This window comes from Neomonachus schauinslandi, chromosome 9 (assembly GCF_002201575.2).
Source record: "Neomonachus schauinslandi chromosome 9, ASM220157v2, whole genome shotgun sequence".
NCBI lineage: Eukaryota > Metazoa > Chordata > Mammalia > Carnivora > Phocidae > Neomonachus > Neomonachus schauinslandi.
Genome location: NC_058411.1, coordinates 43,579,271 through 43,597,214, shown reverse-complemented (window position 1 = coordinate 43,597,214; position 17,944 = coordinate 43,579,271). Strand labels below are relative to the sequence as shown.

Sequence of the window (17,944 nt, the reverse complement as noted above, 5' to 3'; positions counted from 1 at the left end):
TGTGTGTGTGTGTGTGTGTGTGTGTGTGTGTGTGTGTGTGTGTGTGTACCACATCTTCTTTATCCATCCGTTCATCAGTCAATGGACATTTGGGCTCTCTCCATAGTTTGGCTATTGTTGATAATGTTGCTATAAACATCAGGGTGCATTGCACCCCTTTGAATCTGTATTTTTGTATCCCTTGAGTAAATATCTAGTAAATACAATTGATGGATCGTAGGGTAATTCTATTTTTAACTTTTTGAGGAAACTCCATACTGTTTTCCAGAGTGGCTGCACCAGCTTGCATTCCCATGAAAAGTGCAAGAGGGTTCCCCTTTCTCTACATCCTCGCCAACACCTGTTGTTTCTTGTGTTGTTAATTTTAGCCATTCTGACAGGTATGAGGTGGTATCTCATTGTGGTTTTGATTTGTATTTCCCTGATGATGAGTGATGTTGAGCATTTTTTCATGTGTCTGTTAGCCATCTGGATGTCTTCTTTGGAAAAATGTCTATTTATGTCTTCTGCCCATTTCTTAACTGGGTTATTTTTTGGGTGTTGAGTCTGATAAGTTCTTTATAGATTTTGGATACTAACCCTTTAACAGATATGTCATTTGCAAATATCTTTTCCCATTCTTTTTTTTAAGATTTTATTTATTACTTATTTCTCAGAGAGAGAGAGAGTGAGCGCACAAGCAGGGGGAGAGGCAGGCAGAGGGAGAAGCAGACTCCCTGCTGAGCAAGAAGCCCGACGTGGGACCCGATCCCAGGACTCTGGGATCATGACCTGAGCCAAAGGCAGATGCTTAACCAACCAAGCCACCTAGGCATCCCCTCTTCTCCCATTCTGTAGCCTGCCTTTTAGTTGTGTTGATTGTTTCTTTTGCTGTGCAGAAGATTTTTATCTTGATGAAGTCCCAATAGTTCCTTTTTGCTTTTGTTTTCCTTGCCTCCTGTGACTCTCAGGCACTCTCCCAGCTTCAAATGTCAGCCTTATGCTGATAATTCACAAATTTAAATCTCTGGCCTTAAACCATCATGCCATCTCTTGGCCTATTTAAGTCACTTCCTTCTCCTTTGTACAAATACAAATCTAACCACCCTCATCTAAAATTCGTTCCAGTTGCTTTTAGTGCATAAGAAGACACCCCAGAATTTAGTGGTCTATAACAATTTTATTATGTCCCTGGATTCTGTGGGTCAGGAATCCAGACAGGGCACAGAGAAGATAACTGGCCCCTATGCCTCAATACCTGGGGCCTCAGTGGAGATAGCTAGTCAGCTGGGGGCCGGAACAACCTGGGGGATCAACTCACATGTCTATTGTTCAGTGCTAGCTGTTGGGTGGGACCTTAGGTGGAGTCATCAGCCAGAACACCCCCATGTGGTCTCTCCATGTGGCAGAGCTTCCTCACAGCATGGCAGTCTCAGAGTAACTGGACTTTTTACATGGTGGCTTAGGGCTCCAAAGTGTCCCACAGTTCTTCCTCACCATAAAGAAGGAATAGATTAAGTATCAGGTGCTTTTTACCTACCTTAATTCTTAGAAGAGCCCAGGCAAAGCAGGTATTACCATACCTACCCTTTACAAAAAGGGAAACATGACAAAGTTAAGAGACATGCCAGTAATTATACAGACAGTTAAAAGAGAAGGTCACATTCAAACTCAGGCTCTTTACATGCAATAAAGATCACAATGAAGATCAAGCTCACAAATATATATATCTAACTATTTTTCTCTAATTTTAGGGTAAATGTTTTTCAGTTACCAGATCTTTCTTGTTAGCTAGCCCTTAGGTAACAAGGTATTTCTTTTACTCCTAGATTTGAAACAACTTTGCCAAAATATTTTTGATTTATCTATTTGAAAATACATGCACATATCTCAAAAATCAAAAACTGAAAATAGTGAAAAGTCTTGCTTCTACACTTATCTGCTAGCTGCCCATTTCATATTCCTGATTAACATGTAAGCACTGTGTATCCTCTAACTCTTAATACCAATATAAACAACAGTTTATTGTCCCCCCCACCCCATTTTTCCTACAAAAATAACTCCTCTGAGTAATTTAGCCATTCTAAGGGCCTAGACATTGAGGTTACTTTCACATTCAAGGCTATAGTGACAAACTTTGAGCATACATATTTCATGTCTCCAAGTATCTATCTAAGATAAGTTCCCAGAGGCAGGATTTTCAAGTAGCATATACAACTTTGTATAGGATAGATGTTGCCAAATTATCCTCCATAATGACAGTTATCTTTTCAACAGTAATATCTGTTTCCCTATCACTTCAATAACAGAATGCCATATCAAATTTCTGGACTTTTGTCAATCTAACAAGGAAGAAATGTATCTTGGCGGTGGGGCGGGGGCGGGGGGGGGAGGACTGTGTGCATTTCTCTTACTGGGAGTGAGGTCAAGCATCTTTCCAAGTGTTTAAAAGTCATTTGTATTCCCTGTCCCGTGAACTGTCTGCTTACAGGCCTTCCCAATTTTTCAATTCTGTTTTTGGCCTTTCACATTAATTTCTAGCATCTCTTTTTATATTAGTGTGATTATCCTATCATCTCAAGAGGAGTTGTAAATATTTCTTCCCATTTTATCATTTGACTTCATTCGTGTTGGTATTTCACATGTGAAAATTCATAGTTTTTATGTAGTTAAATTATTTTCTTTTATGGTTTCTAGATTAAGTCACAATGAGGTAGCTCTCCACTGCAGAGTTAAAGAAATTAACTCATATTTTTAAGCTTTATTTTAAATACTTTTAAACTTACTAAATAGTTGCAAAGATAGCCTAAGGTATTCTTTTATACCTTCTTTATAGAAATCCAGTCAATAAATTCAAAAGGAATTAAAGAACAAACATCATTATTTTGCAACTTATAATTACTGGATCTAGACAATCATCAATGGCTATTAAAAGTAGTAGGTGAAAGACTGGTGGGGAACTTTATAATGGATAAATCAGGCTGATAACACCTAATGTTGATCAATTTTAACAACACAAAAAGACAGACAACTTGATATTTAGCTGCCTCCTCATAGAAGCACATGCCACCATTTATAAATTATTCTTGACTAAGTTTAAGAGTTATTTTTGGGGTGGGACAGGGAGGCACACCTCTAAATCTACTAGTATATAAGCAATACAGGAGCTAAAGGAACATGTTAAACTGAGAAAACAATGAGCAAAACCCAGAATGTGGGAAATTCTATAGGACAAATGACCCTGTTTCTTCAACAAATTATTAGGGGATAAAAAGGAATAGCAAACTGTAACAAATTAAAAGAAACTTAAGGACATTAATCAAATATAATGTGTGAATATTGTTTGAATCCTTATTCAAAGAAACCAATTTGTAAAGAGACACCTGTGGAAAAATCAGAGAAATGTAAACACTGGATAGATATTTGGAAGTAAGGAATTACTGTTAATTTCAAGCATAATATTTTTTAGGTCTTTTTCTTTTAGATAGAGTGAAGTATTTATCAATGAAATGACATATTTGGGATTTGCTTTAAAACAATTCAGTGAGGGAAGGTGAGACAGAAGGGATGAAACAAGCTAGACCTATGTTTATGTTAATAGTTGAGGTTAGCTAATAGGCACATAGCAGCTCATTATACTATGCTGTGTACATTTGAACATTTCTATGATAGTTTAAAAACTGATTGCAATCCTGACAGATTTTCTAGAGATTTTTCCCCATGATAATTTTTTGTGCCAGGGAAACAGGCCAGTCACTTTAATTGATACCTTGAAATAATATGTTGACTGACTATAGAAGCTATCTCAAACAGGTGAATTTCGGCAGATGCAGGACTCTGACTTTACAAACACGTCTAAAGGATGACCTCTGGCCTAAAACTATTCAGGAGATCCAGCTGGAATAACTTGTGGCTTTTTTTCCCTAAAGACAAGTCTTCTGAATTTTTCTTTAGTGTGTAAAACAACTAGCATTTATTGAGCACCTATACACAGAGGATTGTGGTAGAAGAAAGATAAGTTAGGAATGAGTTTTTGTCTTTATGAAATTAATTCAAACATGTGCTGGGAAGTTTGCTAGGGATGCAACGAGGAGTACAAACAGTCCATCTTCTCTAAATGGGTCTAAAAAACTGCTATTGAGGCTTATAATCGGACAAAATTCCAGTGAGTAAATGTCCTCTCAGCCTTGAGTATAGCAAATTTACCTCAGTTCAGACAATCTTTGATTAACTGAACCCAAATCATCCCCAGATCTAATTGCCATAGATTCAGCAGAGAATATAGAACCATGGGGAATATATTCATTTATATAAACTGGAATTAAGAATGGTTCATATAATCCAGGATTCATAATCTAGGATTCATCAAAGATTAGATAGTTGCCCTCTCCTGGCAAATTTTAATACTGCAGTCTGACTCAACCTAATACTGGACTCAAATTACAGGAGTATACTGCAAATGAGTCAGTGAGGGAAACCCAGCCATGGAAGAGTTTCAAGAGCCGAACAAAGAAAACAGCAGAGAAAATACAAAAAAAGGGAGAGAAGGAGGAGGGAATTTAAATAAATCAGTACCGTATTACGATTAAAATGAAACAGAATGTCGGAGAATATGACTCTCATTCTCTATCATCCTCCCAACACTGCTATTTTCAAGATATGATCTTGGGCAGGTCCTCTCTGTGCCTCAGTTTTCTTATCTGTAAAATGGGAATAACATCACATACCCTCTAGGGCTATTGTGAGGGCACCCGAGGTGCTGTATGTAAAGAACTCAGAATACTGTTCAGCACCTAGTAAGTCATCGGTAGTGTCTGTTGCTACTCACATGTCAGCTCAGGCATCCACGCTCCTATCTCCCAGCACAGATAAATTCCTTTGCTAAGTGCTCTCATTAAGCTGTGTCCATTTTATCCTTAACATTTCTCAATCTGTAATCACACACTCACTCATGTGATTCTGATGAATATATGTCTTTGTCCAAAAGACTGTAAACTCCATAAGGGCAGAAAACATATCTGGTTTTACTCATCCTGTGTTCCCAGCATTTGGTGTAGGGCCTGGCATTCAATAAATGTGTTACATGAAACTGTAAATTTGCCAGTCTTATGAAGAATAGTATTTAGCACTGGCATAGATATAGGTTGAATCGTAGTCCTTCCCCAGAAAGATACGTCGAAGCCCAAAACCCCAGTACCTCAGAATGTGACTCATTTGGAAACTGAGTAATGGCAGATGTAATTAACTAAAGGAAGATGGGACATAGTGGAGTACAATAGACTCAGTCCTATGTGACTGGTGTCTTTAAAAGAGGAAAATTTGAACACCAACAAGAATCAGATTGGAATAATGCAGGCAAATGAACACTGAGGATTGATAGCTACCACCAGATGCTGGGAAGAGGCAAAAAAGGTCTCCCCACTACAATTTTCAGAGGGAGTATGGTTCCACCCACACCTTGATTTTGGACTTCTAGTCTCTAGAACTGTGAGACAATAGGTATCTGTTGTTTAAACAGCCCAGTTTGTGGTACTTTATATCAGCTCAATGAAACTAAAACAAGTACCAACCTGATGGCTTTGTCTGGTATTTCAAAGTTATGTGTAGTGAATTTTCTTCTCCCAGGCCAGAAAAATTGTTTATAGATAATATATTTTTAAAAGAAAACCTTAAGGGGCCCCTGGGTGGTTCAGTCAGTTAAGTGTCTGACTCTTGGTCTCTGCTCAGGTCAAGATCTCAAGGGCATGAGATCAAGTCCCAAGATGGGCTCTGCACTCAGCGAGGAGTCTGCTTCAGATTCTCTCCCTCTGCCCCACTCCCACTCACTCACTCTCTCTCCCTCCCAAATAAATAAATCTTTAAAAAATAATATAAAAAATAAAAGAAACCATTAAGACAAGTTTTTCTCTTCCATTCTCAGTGACTTCTTAACAGCTTTAATCAACTTTGACTACTCCCAAATTCCAGTCATATATTTCAACAGCCTCATTATTTTTCTTCTTTATTCATAGTACTCTTTCTAGCAATAAACAGAACTAAATCCTACAAAAGTATTTATTAGCAAAATAAATTAAAACAAAATTAGAGAATCAATATTTAAATGAACTACACACATCCAAAAATAGCACCTCTCAATGATGAGATTAACTTTTTTAAATATACTTTAAAACTTGGGACATAAACTCACATTTCACACACAATATGGGAGGGAGAGTAAATAATTTGATTCTTGTCCCCATTCATACCTTATAAATTGTTATAATTTTTAGTTCATCATTGGTCTGATTTGGTAAATCACAAAGATTTGTGATTCAAAAAGAAAAAAAAAAGTTTGTGAGTACTAGGACATTTCAGCATGAAGTAGCTAAGACTCATTTTTGATTAAACAAAGTCTCTGATTGCCTTGTGTTATCTTTCTTTCTTTCTTTTTTTTTGAGAGAAAGTGCCTGCATGGTGGGGGCTGGGGGGCCCACAGGGAGAGAGCATCTTAAGCAGGCTCCACACCAAGTGCAGAGCTCCACACAGGTGATCTCATAACCCTGAGATCATGACCCTGAGTCGAAATCAAGAGTCGACGCTTAACCAACAGAGCCACCCAGGTGCCCTGCCTTGTGTTATCTTTAAAGGATAGATATCATTTTTTTTAAAGATTTTATTCATTTATTTGATACAGAGAGAGAGGGAAACTGAGAGGGAGAAGCAGATTTCCTGTTGAGTGGAGAGCCCCACACCAGGCTTGATCCCAGGACCCTGAGATCATGACCCGAGCCAAAGGTAGACAACCTACTGAGCCACCCAGGCGCCCAGGATAGATATCATCTGGCAGTGAAAATTATTGAGGCAGGGACAAGACTCCTCAACCCTGGTGGGAAGATAGTCAAGAAGTCTATCACTTGTGGTACCATCTCCTCATGCTGCATTATATACATGCTCATGTGTTTCCTAAAATTTGGGACATTGTCAACTGATTTATGAAAACTGTTTTGGCATCCTGGATAAGACAAGCTAAAACCTACTCTAATTAGAAATATGACAGAAGAGTCAAGACTCTTGTGTGTTCCCATAAACTCATAAAAAGGACAACTGATGAAACAAGGTATATGCACATAACCTTTGGTAGATAATGTTAATTAAGAGGTTATTCCCATTTACACCCAGGAAGGGACAGGGAATGGGAAGGGTCAAACACAGGGACAAGAAGACCAAGAACCTCAAAGAATAGTAGACCCTCCAATTTAATTAAAGTTCTGAATAAAATATTGGAAATACAGGAAAGATTCCCTATTTAGAAAGGAGACCTTATTGGAGTGCCTGGGTGGTTCAGTCAGTTAAGCATCCGACTCTTGATTTTGGTTTAGGTCATGAGCTCAGGGTCCTGAGATCAAGTCCTACGTTGGGCTCCGCACTCAGCGTGGAGTCTGCTTCTCTCCTTCTCCCTCCGCCCCTCTCCACCCACCTCTCTAAAATCAATCAATCAATCTTAAAAAACAAAAGGAGGGCGCCTGGGTGGCTCAGATGGTTAAGCGTCTGCCTTCAGCTCAGGTCATGATCCCAGCGTCCTGGGATCGAGTCCCGCATCGGGCTCCCTGCTCCTTGGGAGCCTGCTTCTCCCTCTGCCTCTCTCTCTCTCTCTGTCTCTCATGAATAAATAAATAAAATCTTTAAAAAAAAAAAGGAGACCTCATCAAGGTAAAACTTAGAATATATAAGAAAACTATGATGTAGTTAAATGGAAATGGGACAGCAACAGAAAGATGAGTTGGTCCGAGGATCACAATGTGATGCCAGATTCAAAGGAGAGCCAGTTCCTGGGAAAGGGCACAGTGTCTCTTTCAGCATCCCCTCCCAACCCAGTGGTGAACAGTGACCAGGAGACTTGCACAACCCTGACATAGCCCCATCACTGGTGATCATAGATGTACCCATGGTAAGGTACACACTGGAAAACTGAGGAAAGATACACTAAGCAAGGGTCATGGAGAGAATGGGCAGTACAGGGAGAAATGACAAATTCCCCAGAATGCCAGAAGTTAGCATCAATCCACTCAGGAGGAAGTAACAAGAAATTATTTGAAGAACGTAAAACACCATTTTCTATTTTACAACACTGAAGTCAATACCATTAACCAGGAATTACTACACAGAGATATGAAAGATACAGAGTATCTTGTTTACATGTATAGAAAAGTGAGAGTTTCAAAGAAGTTTGTTTCTTTCCAAAACAATTTATAGTGGTCACTGACTTATGCTCTCTAAAGAAATAAAAATTAGGGATTGTGCGGGATTGTTTTCTTTATTATTTCTGCCGTATTTTCTACAGATTTTAAATATCCCTCCTTCTCTCTCCCACCCAGGCTGGGCCAAGGTCTAGAACACCACCATTTGAGGTTTATTCCTTTAAATTCAGCACCATCCTTGTTGTCCTCTCCTCTCTGTCTTCTAACTATGTGCCTCTAAGAAATAGGTATTAAGTCCTTAAGCAGGAGCCCCTAGATAGAGGTTTTCAAACTTTTGACCACAAGCCACAGTGAAGAAATATATTTACTTCTAGAGCCAGTACACACCAAAAAAACATACCTATAAAACCTACACAGAAGCTCCTCACAACTTGTACCCTTACTACATGTGATAAACTGACCTTCTCCATTCTACTCCTTTTTTTTTTTTTTTAATGCTACTAACCCAGCTGTTAGGTCATAGCTCAAAGTTTCAAATACTTAGAGATAAGATACACTGACACATCAAAATAACAACATAAGAAAGTAGGTAAGGGTGCCTGGGTGGCTCAGTTGGTTAAGCGACTGCCTTCGGCTCAGGTCATGATCCTGGAGTCCTGGGATCAAGTCCCGCATCGGGCTCCCTGCTCAGCAGGGCGTCTGCTTCTCCGTCTCCCGCTCCCCCCTCTTGTGCTCTTTCTCTCTCTCACTCTCTCTCTCAAATAAATAAATAAAATCTTTAAAAAAAAAAAAAAAAAAAAAGTAGGTAAGAGTTCTGCATTCAGGCTGTCTGAATTCAAACACCAGCCCTACCACTTGAAGCTGTCAACCTCTCTGCCTCAGTTTCCTTGTCATGGGAATAAAAGAACAGTGTCTATCTCAAAACTAAGGATTAACCAAGACCATCCACATAAAGCAATTAAAGCATAAAAAGTATTCAGTTAATGGCTAGTAATAATTCTTTAATGGCCTGTGGATTTTATTGTGGTAAAATATACATAAAATTCATCATTTAAAAAAATTCATTTTAACTATTTTGAGGTGTACAATTCTGTGGCATTTAGTACATTCACAATGTTGTGCAGCCACCACCACCACCACTCTCTAGTTCCAGAACATTTTCATTATCCCAAAAGGAAACCCATTAAGCAGCCACTCCCCATTCTATCCTCTTCCTCAGGCTCTGACAACCCCTAATCTGCTTTCTACCCGTAGGTCCATGGACTTTTGAAGTAATAAATTAACATTTGTAAAACCATTTTCTAGGGTAGACTGAAGTGTTCTTTGGATTCATTAGCCCTATGGCTCACAAGACATACTTCTGCTCACCATTTGTTTAAATAAACCTTGTGAGTCACTTAAGGTAATTTTGTGACCTGTCTGGGAATCAGAAATCCCCCTCTCCTGTGAATTTGGCAAGATTCCCAAAGTCTGACCAATGTTAGGAAGAAGACTGCTTTCAGTGTCCACAAGAGGCAGAATGAGTAAGGCCCTAAAAGATGTTTCTTCATTACATCGTGGAATGTCACCAAAGGATAGAATATTCACCAAATGAAGACTGCTTATTCTTCATCTTTGCATTTTGAAATTCGGCTTTTCAGTCTCTGAACTTTTACCATCAAGAGGTAAAAAAGTGAACTTGGACAAAGAACTAGAACTTTCTATGTAGTATCATTTCCTTTTGGGGCCCCACCCCTCTCACACTGATTTCCCACCCTTCCTTTGTGGTGTGGAAGGCTGGGCAAAAATAACTTTTTTCTTCCCAGGATCTATAAGGGGAGTCGCCGGATACTCCATCAAGAAAGTAACAGGGACAGAGAAGTTACCTTGCAAAGCAACACTGTTCTTCCTTAAGAAACGGTGAAGGCAGAGGTTTCTTAGGCCAAATAACTAAATGTCACCAAGAGGCACAAAAGATTTAAGCTGGAAAACAACGTCCTTGGTCCCAGTTGCAGAGTCAGAAGCTTTCTTTCTCTTTTTTGTAAAGACCGGCACCATTCACCCAGCAAATAGGCAGCGAAGTCCTCATTTTCCATTCTCCCTCCCCCATCCCCTACAGCTTTCCAGCCTTCTGGGTGAAAGCCTGACCCGCCTCAGGCACGGATAGCACTAGGCAGGCAAACCCGGCCTGGAGGTACTCCGATTCGGGGTCCCAGAGCCCAGCGAACTTCCCCGATTCCCAGCGAGTCACTTTATTGCTTTCGAGCTTTTAGAATGGGGGCGGGGGCTTCAAACAGCAAACCAGCCAGAGAAACCTCACGCCTCAAACTCTCGGCAATCCATGCCCTGAGCTGTGCCAAATCCTGGGAAAGTCCTGAGATGGAGTTAACTTGAAGTGGACAAAAGAGAATTACAACTTTCCAAAGACCCGGGTGCCCTGGCAAGTCAGCGTGCGGGTCTCCGAGTTTGCCACAAAGAATCACCCCGGCGCTCCAAGCAGACGAAGCCAAAGCTTCACCCCAGACCTACCAAAAAATTAGACCTCAAGAAGAAGGACGACCTAGGAAGCCCTCCCTTCCACAAGCGCCAGGTGATCCTAATCCTGGCAAGTCTGGGTTCGGCACGTGCTTCAAGCATCCGGCCCTGGGAGCTCTGGCGGCAGGGGCTCCGGCCTCCCACCCATCAGGTAGCTCACTGACCGCGGTCCCCGCAACCCGAGGCTCAAGGAGAGGGCTGCGCGCAGGACCCGGAGGACCCCACAGGGACCGCTGAGCCAGACCTCGGGCGCAAGGCCCTCGCCTGGCGGGACAGCGGGGCCAGGGCCGAAGGCGGGGTTCGGAAGGTGACAGCACTCTGTCCTCTGCCAAGAGTGAGGCAACTCCGGAAACTTCCCGGAGCCGGGGCGCGCCTCCCTCGGCCACCTACTCGGTGTCCCGCAAGCCGGAGCCGCCGGCGCCCAGGCGGCCGCACTGACCTGAGATGGTCTCCTGGTAGCCCTTGGTGAAGAACTGCATGGCTGTGGCCGCCCTCCACGGCGTCTTGAGCAGTCCCTGCCGCTGGGGGTCCTCGCCTAGCGAGCGCAGGATAGACGAGTAGGCGGCCGCCAGGTTGGGGAGGTTCAGCTCATTATCCTCCTCGCTGCGGGGCCTTTCGCCCTTCCAGCCGTCCGCCGGCTGGACGGTCTTGGTCTCCGGCCGCGGCGGCTTCTCGGCCAGCCCGCTCGGTCCGGGTCGCGGCGGCTCCCCCTGGGGGAACCCATTACTGCACCTGGCGCCCCGCGGCTTCGCCGGCGCCCGCACCGGACCTTTCTCCATGGACCCGCCTCTGCCGCTCCGGAGGGACTCTGGGACGCTTCGAGGACTGCAACTAAAGTGCGCCGGCGGCCGCAGGAAATAGGCTGTGGCCAGGATCACCTGAGGAAAGTAGGCGACCGGCCAGTGACACCCTCCCAGCCAGAGACAGTGGAAGCCTAGAGAGCTCGGCAGTGCCTCCTTTTTATCTGCTGGCGGCTCGGCCGGCGCCGCGGGGCGTTCCCATTGGCCGGAGCCTCCGCGCGTCATGGCGCTCGCCCCGCCCCCTCGCCTGTCCTCCGCGGGGCTCCTGAGAGGGGGCGGCCCCGAGGGAGGGGCGCGAGGCGGGGGATCGACCCCGCGAACTCCGGAAAGGCCGCCCCTGGGGGCGGTGAAGCTGACCCGCTGGGGACTCCTCCGGCGCCAGCCGGGAGGAGAGGGATGGACCACTTGGGTTGTTGCAGTGTGAACCGAATCCAAAAGGAGGCAGGCGTCGGGTGCTGGAACCTTGGCGTGGGGATGCGTGCCGGGGGCGCACGGTCAGCCCTATCAGGCGAAGAAAACACTGCCTCAGAAGTGCTCTGGTCCCCTCGCTCTGTGAAAGATGACCAAACAGGTGGCCTCGAGGGGAAAAGACTGTGGGTAAGAAGACCAGCTCTTAATGTTTGTAGGGCAAGAGAATAATATGACACAAAACTCGGGTTGGTTAGTTAAAAATTGTCCGACGCTCCTGCCACCAATGAGAACCCTCTCACTCGCGTGAGTCTCTGTATCTAGGTGGATGGTATTTGTGAGGGTCAGAACTTTGACCCTGGAGAAAAATTGATTTACAAGAGAAGAAAAGTTAGGACTTTCATTAAAAACCCATTTGCGCTCTGTGGAAATTTGGTACTGATCGTTTTAGAGTGACGTGCTAAGTAAGCTCCTTTCCCCGGGTGTTGGTACAAATTGTGAAACGTTATTGATCAGCTGGACTCGGAACCAGTGACGTCTGCTTTGACTGTTTTCTTTAAGATTAAAAAATGGGCTTTTTAAAAAAATGGGCTTTTTTCCTCACTTGAGGAATTATTTCATAATGCCAACGGTAAGTTTTAAAACATGTATCAAATTAATATATGATTTGCTTCAGAGAGTTTCTAATGCTGGCTTTCTGACATATATACAGCTTTTAAAAAGCTTCAAATCAGACAAACCAGGAGAGAAGCCCCTGAAATTATTCTATACTAATACAGTAGCTCAGTCATTACAATTATTAATTAGTATTTATTGGATATCTGCTCCAGGCATAACCCTGTTCTAAATATCAAGGAAAGAAATATGGAAATTCCTTGGCCTCCTCAGCACCTTTAGTCTAAAATAGAAGAAGTATTCATGCCAATGTGGTTTTTAAAGATAATTATTGAATGTCTATACGCATGAAATACCAAACTACATAAATCAAGAAATATGACCATCCCTTGGGCTCTTTGTCAGTCTGCTAATATTTTTGTAAGGTTTTTCCCCCATCAGCAAGGTCCTGTAACATTTTTTTCCCTGTAACTGCACTGCCCACTGTCCACTGATATTTTCTGGTCAGAGTTATCCACTGGGTCTCAAAATGTGTCAGCATAGATGGAGACAACATTAAAGAATGGCCTTGTATTTAGCAAATGAAAACAAAGATACCAAGTGAGGTACTTTTAAAAGTGGAAGGATTCAATGGAGACACTTTCAAATAAGATGTTTTCTTAGTGGCAATCTTGTGCCTTCCTTTAAAAGCATTTGTAAACATTAACTAATATCGTATTCTCCAAAGACAATTTCTAATGACATTTTTACCCTAAAAATTAAATTTTCTTATAAACACTGCCACTGAGGCATCAGCATTTTTGTTACTCTGGATTTGTTCTATAAAATATTTACTTGTTTTTTTTTTTTAAAGATTTTATTTATTTATTTGAGAGAGAGAGAATGAGAGACAGAGAGCACGAGAGGGAGGAAGGTCAGAGGGAGAAGCAGACTCCCTGCCGAGCAGGGAGCCCGATGCGGGACTCGATCCCGGGACTCCAGGATCATGACCTGAGCCGAAGGCAGTCGCTTAACCAACTGAGCCACCCAGGCGCCCCTAAAATATTTACTTGTTAAATGGAGGCAGTACCTTTCAGCCAAATGCCCAAAGGTAATACAAGGAAGCTTTATAATCACCATTATATAAACAGTTTAACAGTGAAATGTAGGTTGTTGGCAGGGGTGGTTATAAGTAGAAATGAGAGAAGAAGGAGGAATAAACTAAAATAGGAGGGACATACTCCACAGAATTTATTAGCACAAAATATTTCAACAGTAAAACTATGAGCATTCACAGCTAGAAATTGTAATGACATCTATGTTTCTAACCCAGTAAGGGACCCAGTTTCACCTTGGACCCAACCTGGGAGTGACTTTCTATCAAAAAACCAAGGATTTTTTTTTTAATTCTCCCATTTTTAGGACAGTAGCAGAACAGAGAAGCAGATGAGTGAGATACAGTATCAGAGATTGAATACTGCAGTGCTACAGAAATGTATAGTCACTTACCAAGGGTAACAGGTAAACTAACCTTAGGCATTTGGCAATGGTAACTGGAAAAGAAAAAAGTAAATTTCTTTAAATGCACTTAATGAAGATTTTATATTTGAGATTCAAACTTTAGAGGATATTCTTGACTAAGGTGGAAAGATACACAAGAAAAGTGTCCTTATTCCACTCCTAACTTCCAGAAGAAAAACTGTGAAGTCAATGCAATCCTGAGATGTCTCACTAAATCCCCCAAATGTCAGGGGAAGCAAACTAAATTGAGCCCTTAACTTTCTTCTCCTCTTACTGAGGAGGAATGGAACAACTTTTGGAGAGAAAAATGGAACATTGAGCTGACTCTCTGAGATGGAAAGGAATGAGATCACTCAGCTCTATACTGAGTTGAGGAAGGTGTCCACAGCCCAAAGTTACCTCACAAGGCAAGGGTAGATATACCCCAAATATCACATGTCCCTGGCAGAGGATCTTAAATAACACCTCAGAAGAACTAGCATGTGCTAAAAAGAGGGGTACTAATGAAGAGTGCCTTCTACCACAGATGAACACTGTCCCAACCTTCACAGTCCCTTATAGGAGAAAGGATATATCACAGTCACCTCAAGTCCCAAACTGTAGCAGAGTCAGGAAAACAAATGAGGTTCCACAGTAATGGGAACACAAAGAAGTCATCCTCAATAATATCAGGCATGGGTGGAACAGCAAAACGGCACAGCAACCATTGCAAACATACAATAGCCAAACAAAACAGACTAAACAAAGGCGGGAATAATATACCATATTGAAGACACAAAGACAAAGAATGCAGCTGAGTAGGAAATAAAGCTCATGGAACAGAAGAAAATTCCTCAAAAATTTTTTATGCTACAAAACAATAAAAACATGAGTTCAATACGATAAAAAAAAAAACCCAAGATAATAGAATAATAAAATTGAAAAAGGAGTTACAAATCTAAGGAAATGAATTGAGGACCATCATTATTATGGAATTTGTTAAAAAGAATCATGTATAAAATAGACACTGCAGGGCCTGGCGTGCTGCAGAGGAACAGCTGTTGATCTGCGGTGGCTTCAGGTCCCCGGCTCGTTGGTGGCTCCCGTGCTCTGCTTCTCCCCACTTCTCTCCAGCAGCTGCCTGGTGAAGACAAAGCCATGGCGCTCCGGGTCACCAGGAACACAAAAGTTAATGTTGAAAATAAGGTGAAGGTCGGTATGGCAGGCACAAAGCGCGTGCCTCTGGCCACGACTGCGGCCTCCAAACCCAGGCTGAGGCCAAGAACAGCTCTCGGAGACATTTGTAACAAAGTCAGCGAACAACCACAGGCCAAACTGCCTCTGAAAAAGGAAGCAAAAACTTTGGTTCCTGGAAAAGTTATTGCTAAAAAAATACCTAAACCTCTGGAAAAGGCACCTGAGCCTGTGCCAGAACCAGAGCCAGATCCTGAGCCCATTAAAGAAGAAAAACTTTCGCCTGAGCCTATTTTGGTTGATACTCCCTCTCCAAGCCCAATGGAAACATCTGGATGTGCCCCTGCAGAAGAATATCTGTGTCAGGCATTCTCTGATGTAATTCTTGCAGTGAATGATGTGGATGCAGAAGATGGAGCTGATCCAAACCGTTGCAGTGAACATGTGAAAGATATTTATGCTTATTTGAGACAACTTGAGGAAGAGCAAGCAGTCAGACCAAAATACCTACTGGGTCGTGAAGTCACTGGAAACATGAGAGCCATCCTTATTAACTGGCTAGTACAGGTTCAAATGAAATTCAGGTTACTGCAGGAGACCATGTACATGACTGTTTCCATTATTGATCGGTTCATGCAGAATAATTGTGTGCCCAAGAAGATGCTGCAGCTGGTTGGTGTCATTGCCATGTTTATTGCAAACAAATATGAAGAAATGTACCCTCCAGAAATTGGTGACTTTGCCTTTGTGACTGACAACACTTACACTAAACACCAAATCAGACAGATGGAAATGAAGATTCTAAGATCTTTAAATTTTGGTTTGGGCCGCCCTCTACCCCTGCATTTCCTTTGGTGAGCAACTAAGATTGGAGAGGTTGATGTTGAGCAACATACTTTGGCCAAATACCTGATGGAACTAACTGTGTTGGACTACGATATGGTGCACTTTCCTCCTTCTCAGATTGCAGCAGGAGCTTTTTGCTTAGCACTGAAAATTCTTGATAATGGTGAATGGACACCAACTCTACAGCATTATCTCTCATACACTGAAGAATCCCTTCTAAATGTTATGCAACACCTGACTAAGAATATAGTCATGGTGAATTGTGGGCTTACAAAGCACATGACTAACAAGAACAAGTATGCCACATCTAAGCATGCTAAGATCAGCACTCTGGCACAGCTAAATTCTGCACTAGTTCAATATTTAGCCAAGGCTGTGGCAAAGGTGTAACTTGTAAACATGAGTTGGAGTACTATAACTGCAAATAAAATTGGCACCATGTGCCATCTGTACATATTATATGTTACCTTTACTTTTAATAAAGTTTGTGGTCCTTTTTACTTCTTAAAAAAAATAGACACGGGCGCCTGGGTGGCTCAGTTGGTTAAGCGACTGCGTTCGGCTCAGGTCATGATCCTGGAGTCCCGGGATCGAGTCCCGCATCGGGCTCCCTGCTCGGCAGGGAGTCTGCTTCTCCCTCTGACCCTCCCCCCTCTCATGCTCTCTGTCTCTCATTCTCTCTGTCTCAAATAAATAAATAAAATCTTTAAAAAAAAAAAAAATAGACACTACAGAAAATGTAATTACGGGGCACCTGGGTGGCTCAGATGGTTGAGCGTCTGCCTTCAGGTCAGGTCATGATCCCAGCGTCCTGGGATCGAGCCCCGCATCGGGCTCCCTGCTCAACGGGGAGCCTGCTTCTCCCTCTCCCTCTGCCTCTCTCCCTGCTCGTGCTCTCTCTCTTTCTCTGTATCTCTGTGTCTCAAATGAATAAATAAAATCTTTAAAAAAAAAAAAAAGAAAGAAAATGTAATTACTGACATGAAGAAAGGCAGGTGAATGAATGCAGAAAAGAGAGAAAGATGAAAGCTTTTAGAGAAGACAAAGATGATCCAGCATAAGAATAATTAGGGTTCCAAAGATAGAGAACTCAACAAATGGGAGAGAATGTAGTCAAAGATATAATACAAGCATATTTCTGTACCAGAAAGAAACCCTTATATTTATATGCAATTGATTTTCAACAGGAGTGCCAAGACAATTAAATGGGGTAAGAAGTCTTTTCAACAAATGGTACTAGGGCAAGTGGACATCCTCTTGCATGTAGCAAAAAAAGAACTTGGAGTGGGGGGGTCGGTGAAATAGGCGAAGGGGATTAAGAGGTATAAAATTCCAGTCATAAAATGAATAAATCATGAGGACAAAAAGTATAGCCTAGGGAACGTGGTCAGTAATATTATAATAGCATATGGTAACAAATGTGACTACACTTATTATGGTGAGCTCTGCATGATGAATAGAATTGTCAATTCACTATGTTATACACCTGCAACTAATATAACATTGTGGATTGCTATCTCACATCATATACAAAAATTAACTCAAAATAAATCAAAGACCTAAACGTAAAAGCAAAATTTATAAAACTCTTAGAAGAAAATATAGACATCTTCATGTCCTTGGATCAGCCAATTAGATTTCTTTAAAAAGACACCCAAAGTGGAAGTAACAAAGGGAAAAGGAAAAGATAAATTAGACTTCACCAAAATTTAAAACTTTTGTGCTTCAAAGGACACTATCCAAAAAAAGGGAAAATATAACCCACAGAATGGAAGAAAATATTTACAAATCATGCATCTAATAAGGAACTAGTATCTAGAATATATAAAGAACTCTAACAACTCAATAAAAAGACCAGGAACCGATGGGCAATAATTCAATGGACAAAGGATTTGAATGGACATTTTTCCAAAGTATACACCTAGTCAAGAA

General features: G+C 41.9%; 2 protein-coding genes across 3 annotated transcripts in view; one reads left to right on the top strand and one right to left on the bottom strand.

The window, feature by feature from the left end:
- The window catches only part of GCH1 (GTP cyclohydrolase 1), a 45,886-nt gene extending 34,313 nt beyond the window's left edge, over positions 1–11,573 (bottom strand). For both annotated transcript variants that reach the window (XM_021701425.1, XM_021701426.1), the window contains exon 1: positions 11,110–11,573. In XM_021701425.1, the coding sequence (XP_021557100.1) occupies positions 11,110–11,449 (340 nt within the window). In that variant the 5' untranslated portion in view covers positions 11,450–11,573. The remainder of the gene's footprint in view (positions 1–11,109) is intronic.
- Positions 11,574–15,130: 3,557 nt separating this feature from the next.
- Positions 15,131–16,402, top strand: LOC110590615 (G2/mitotic-specific cyclin-B1-like). Its single transcript, XM_044917945.1, is given in 1 exon segment — positions 15,131–16,402. A coding segment is annotated over 1 exon segment (1,272 nt).
- Positions 16,403–17,944: the final 1,542 nt, after the last annotated feature.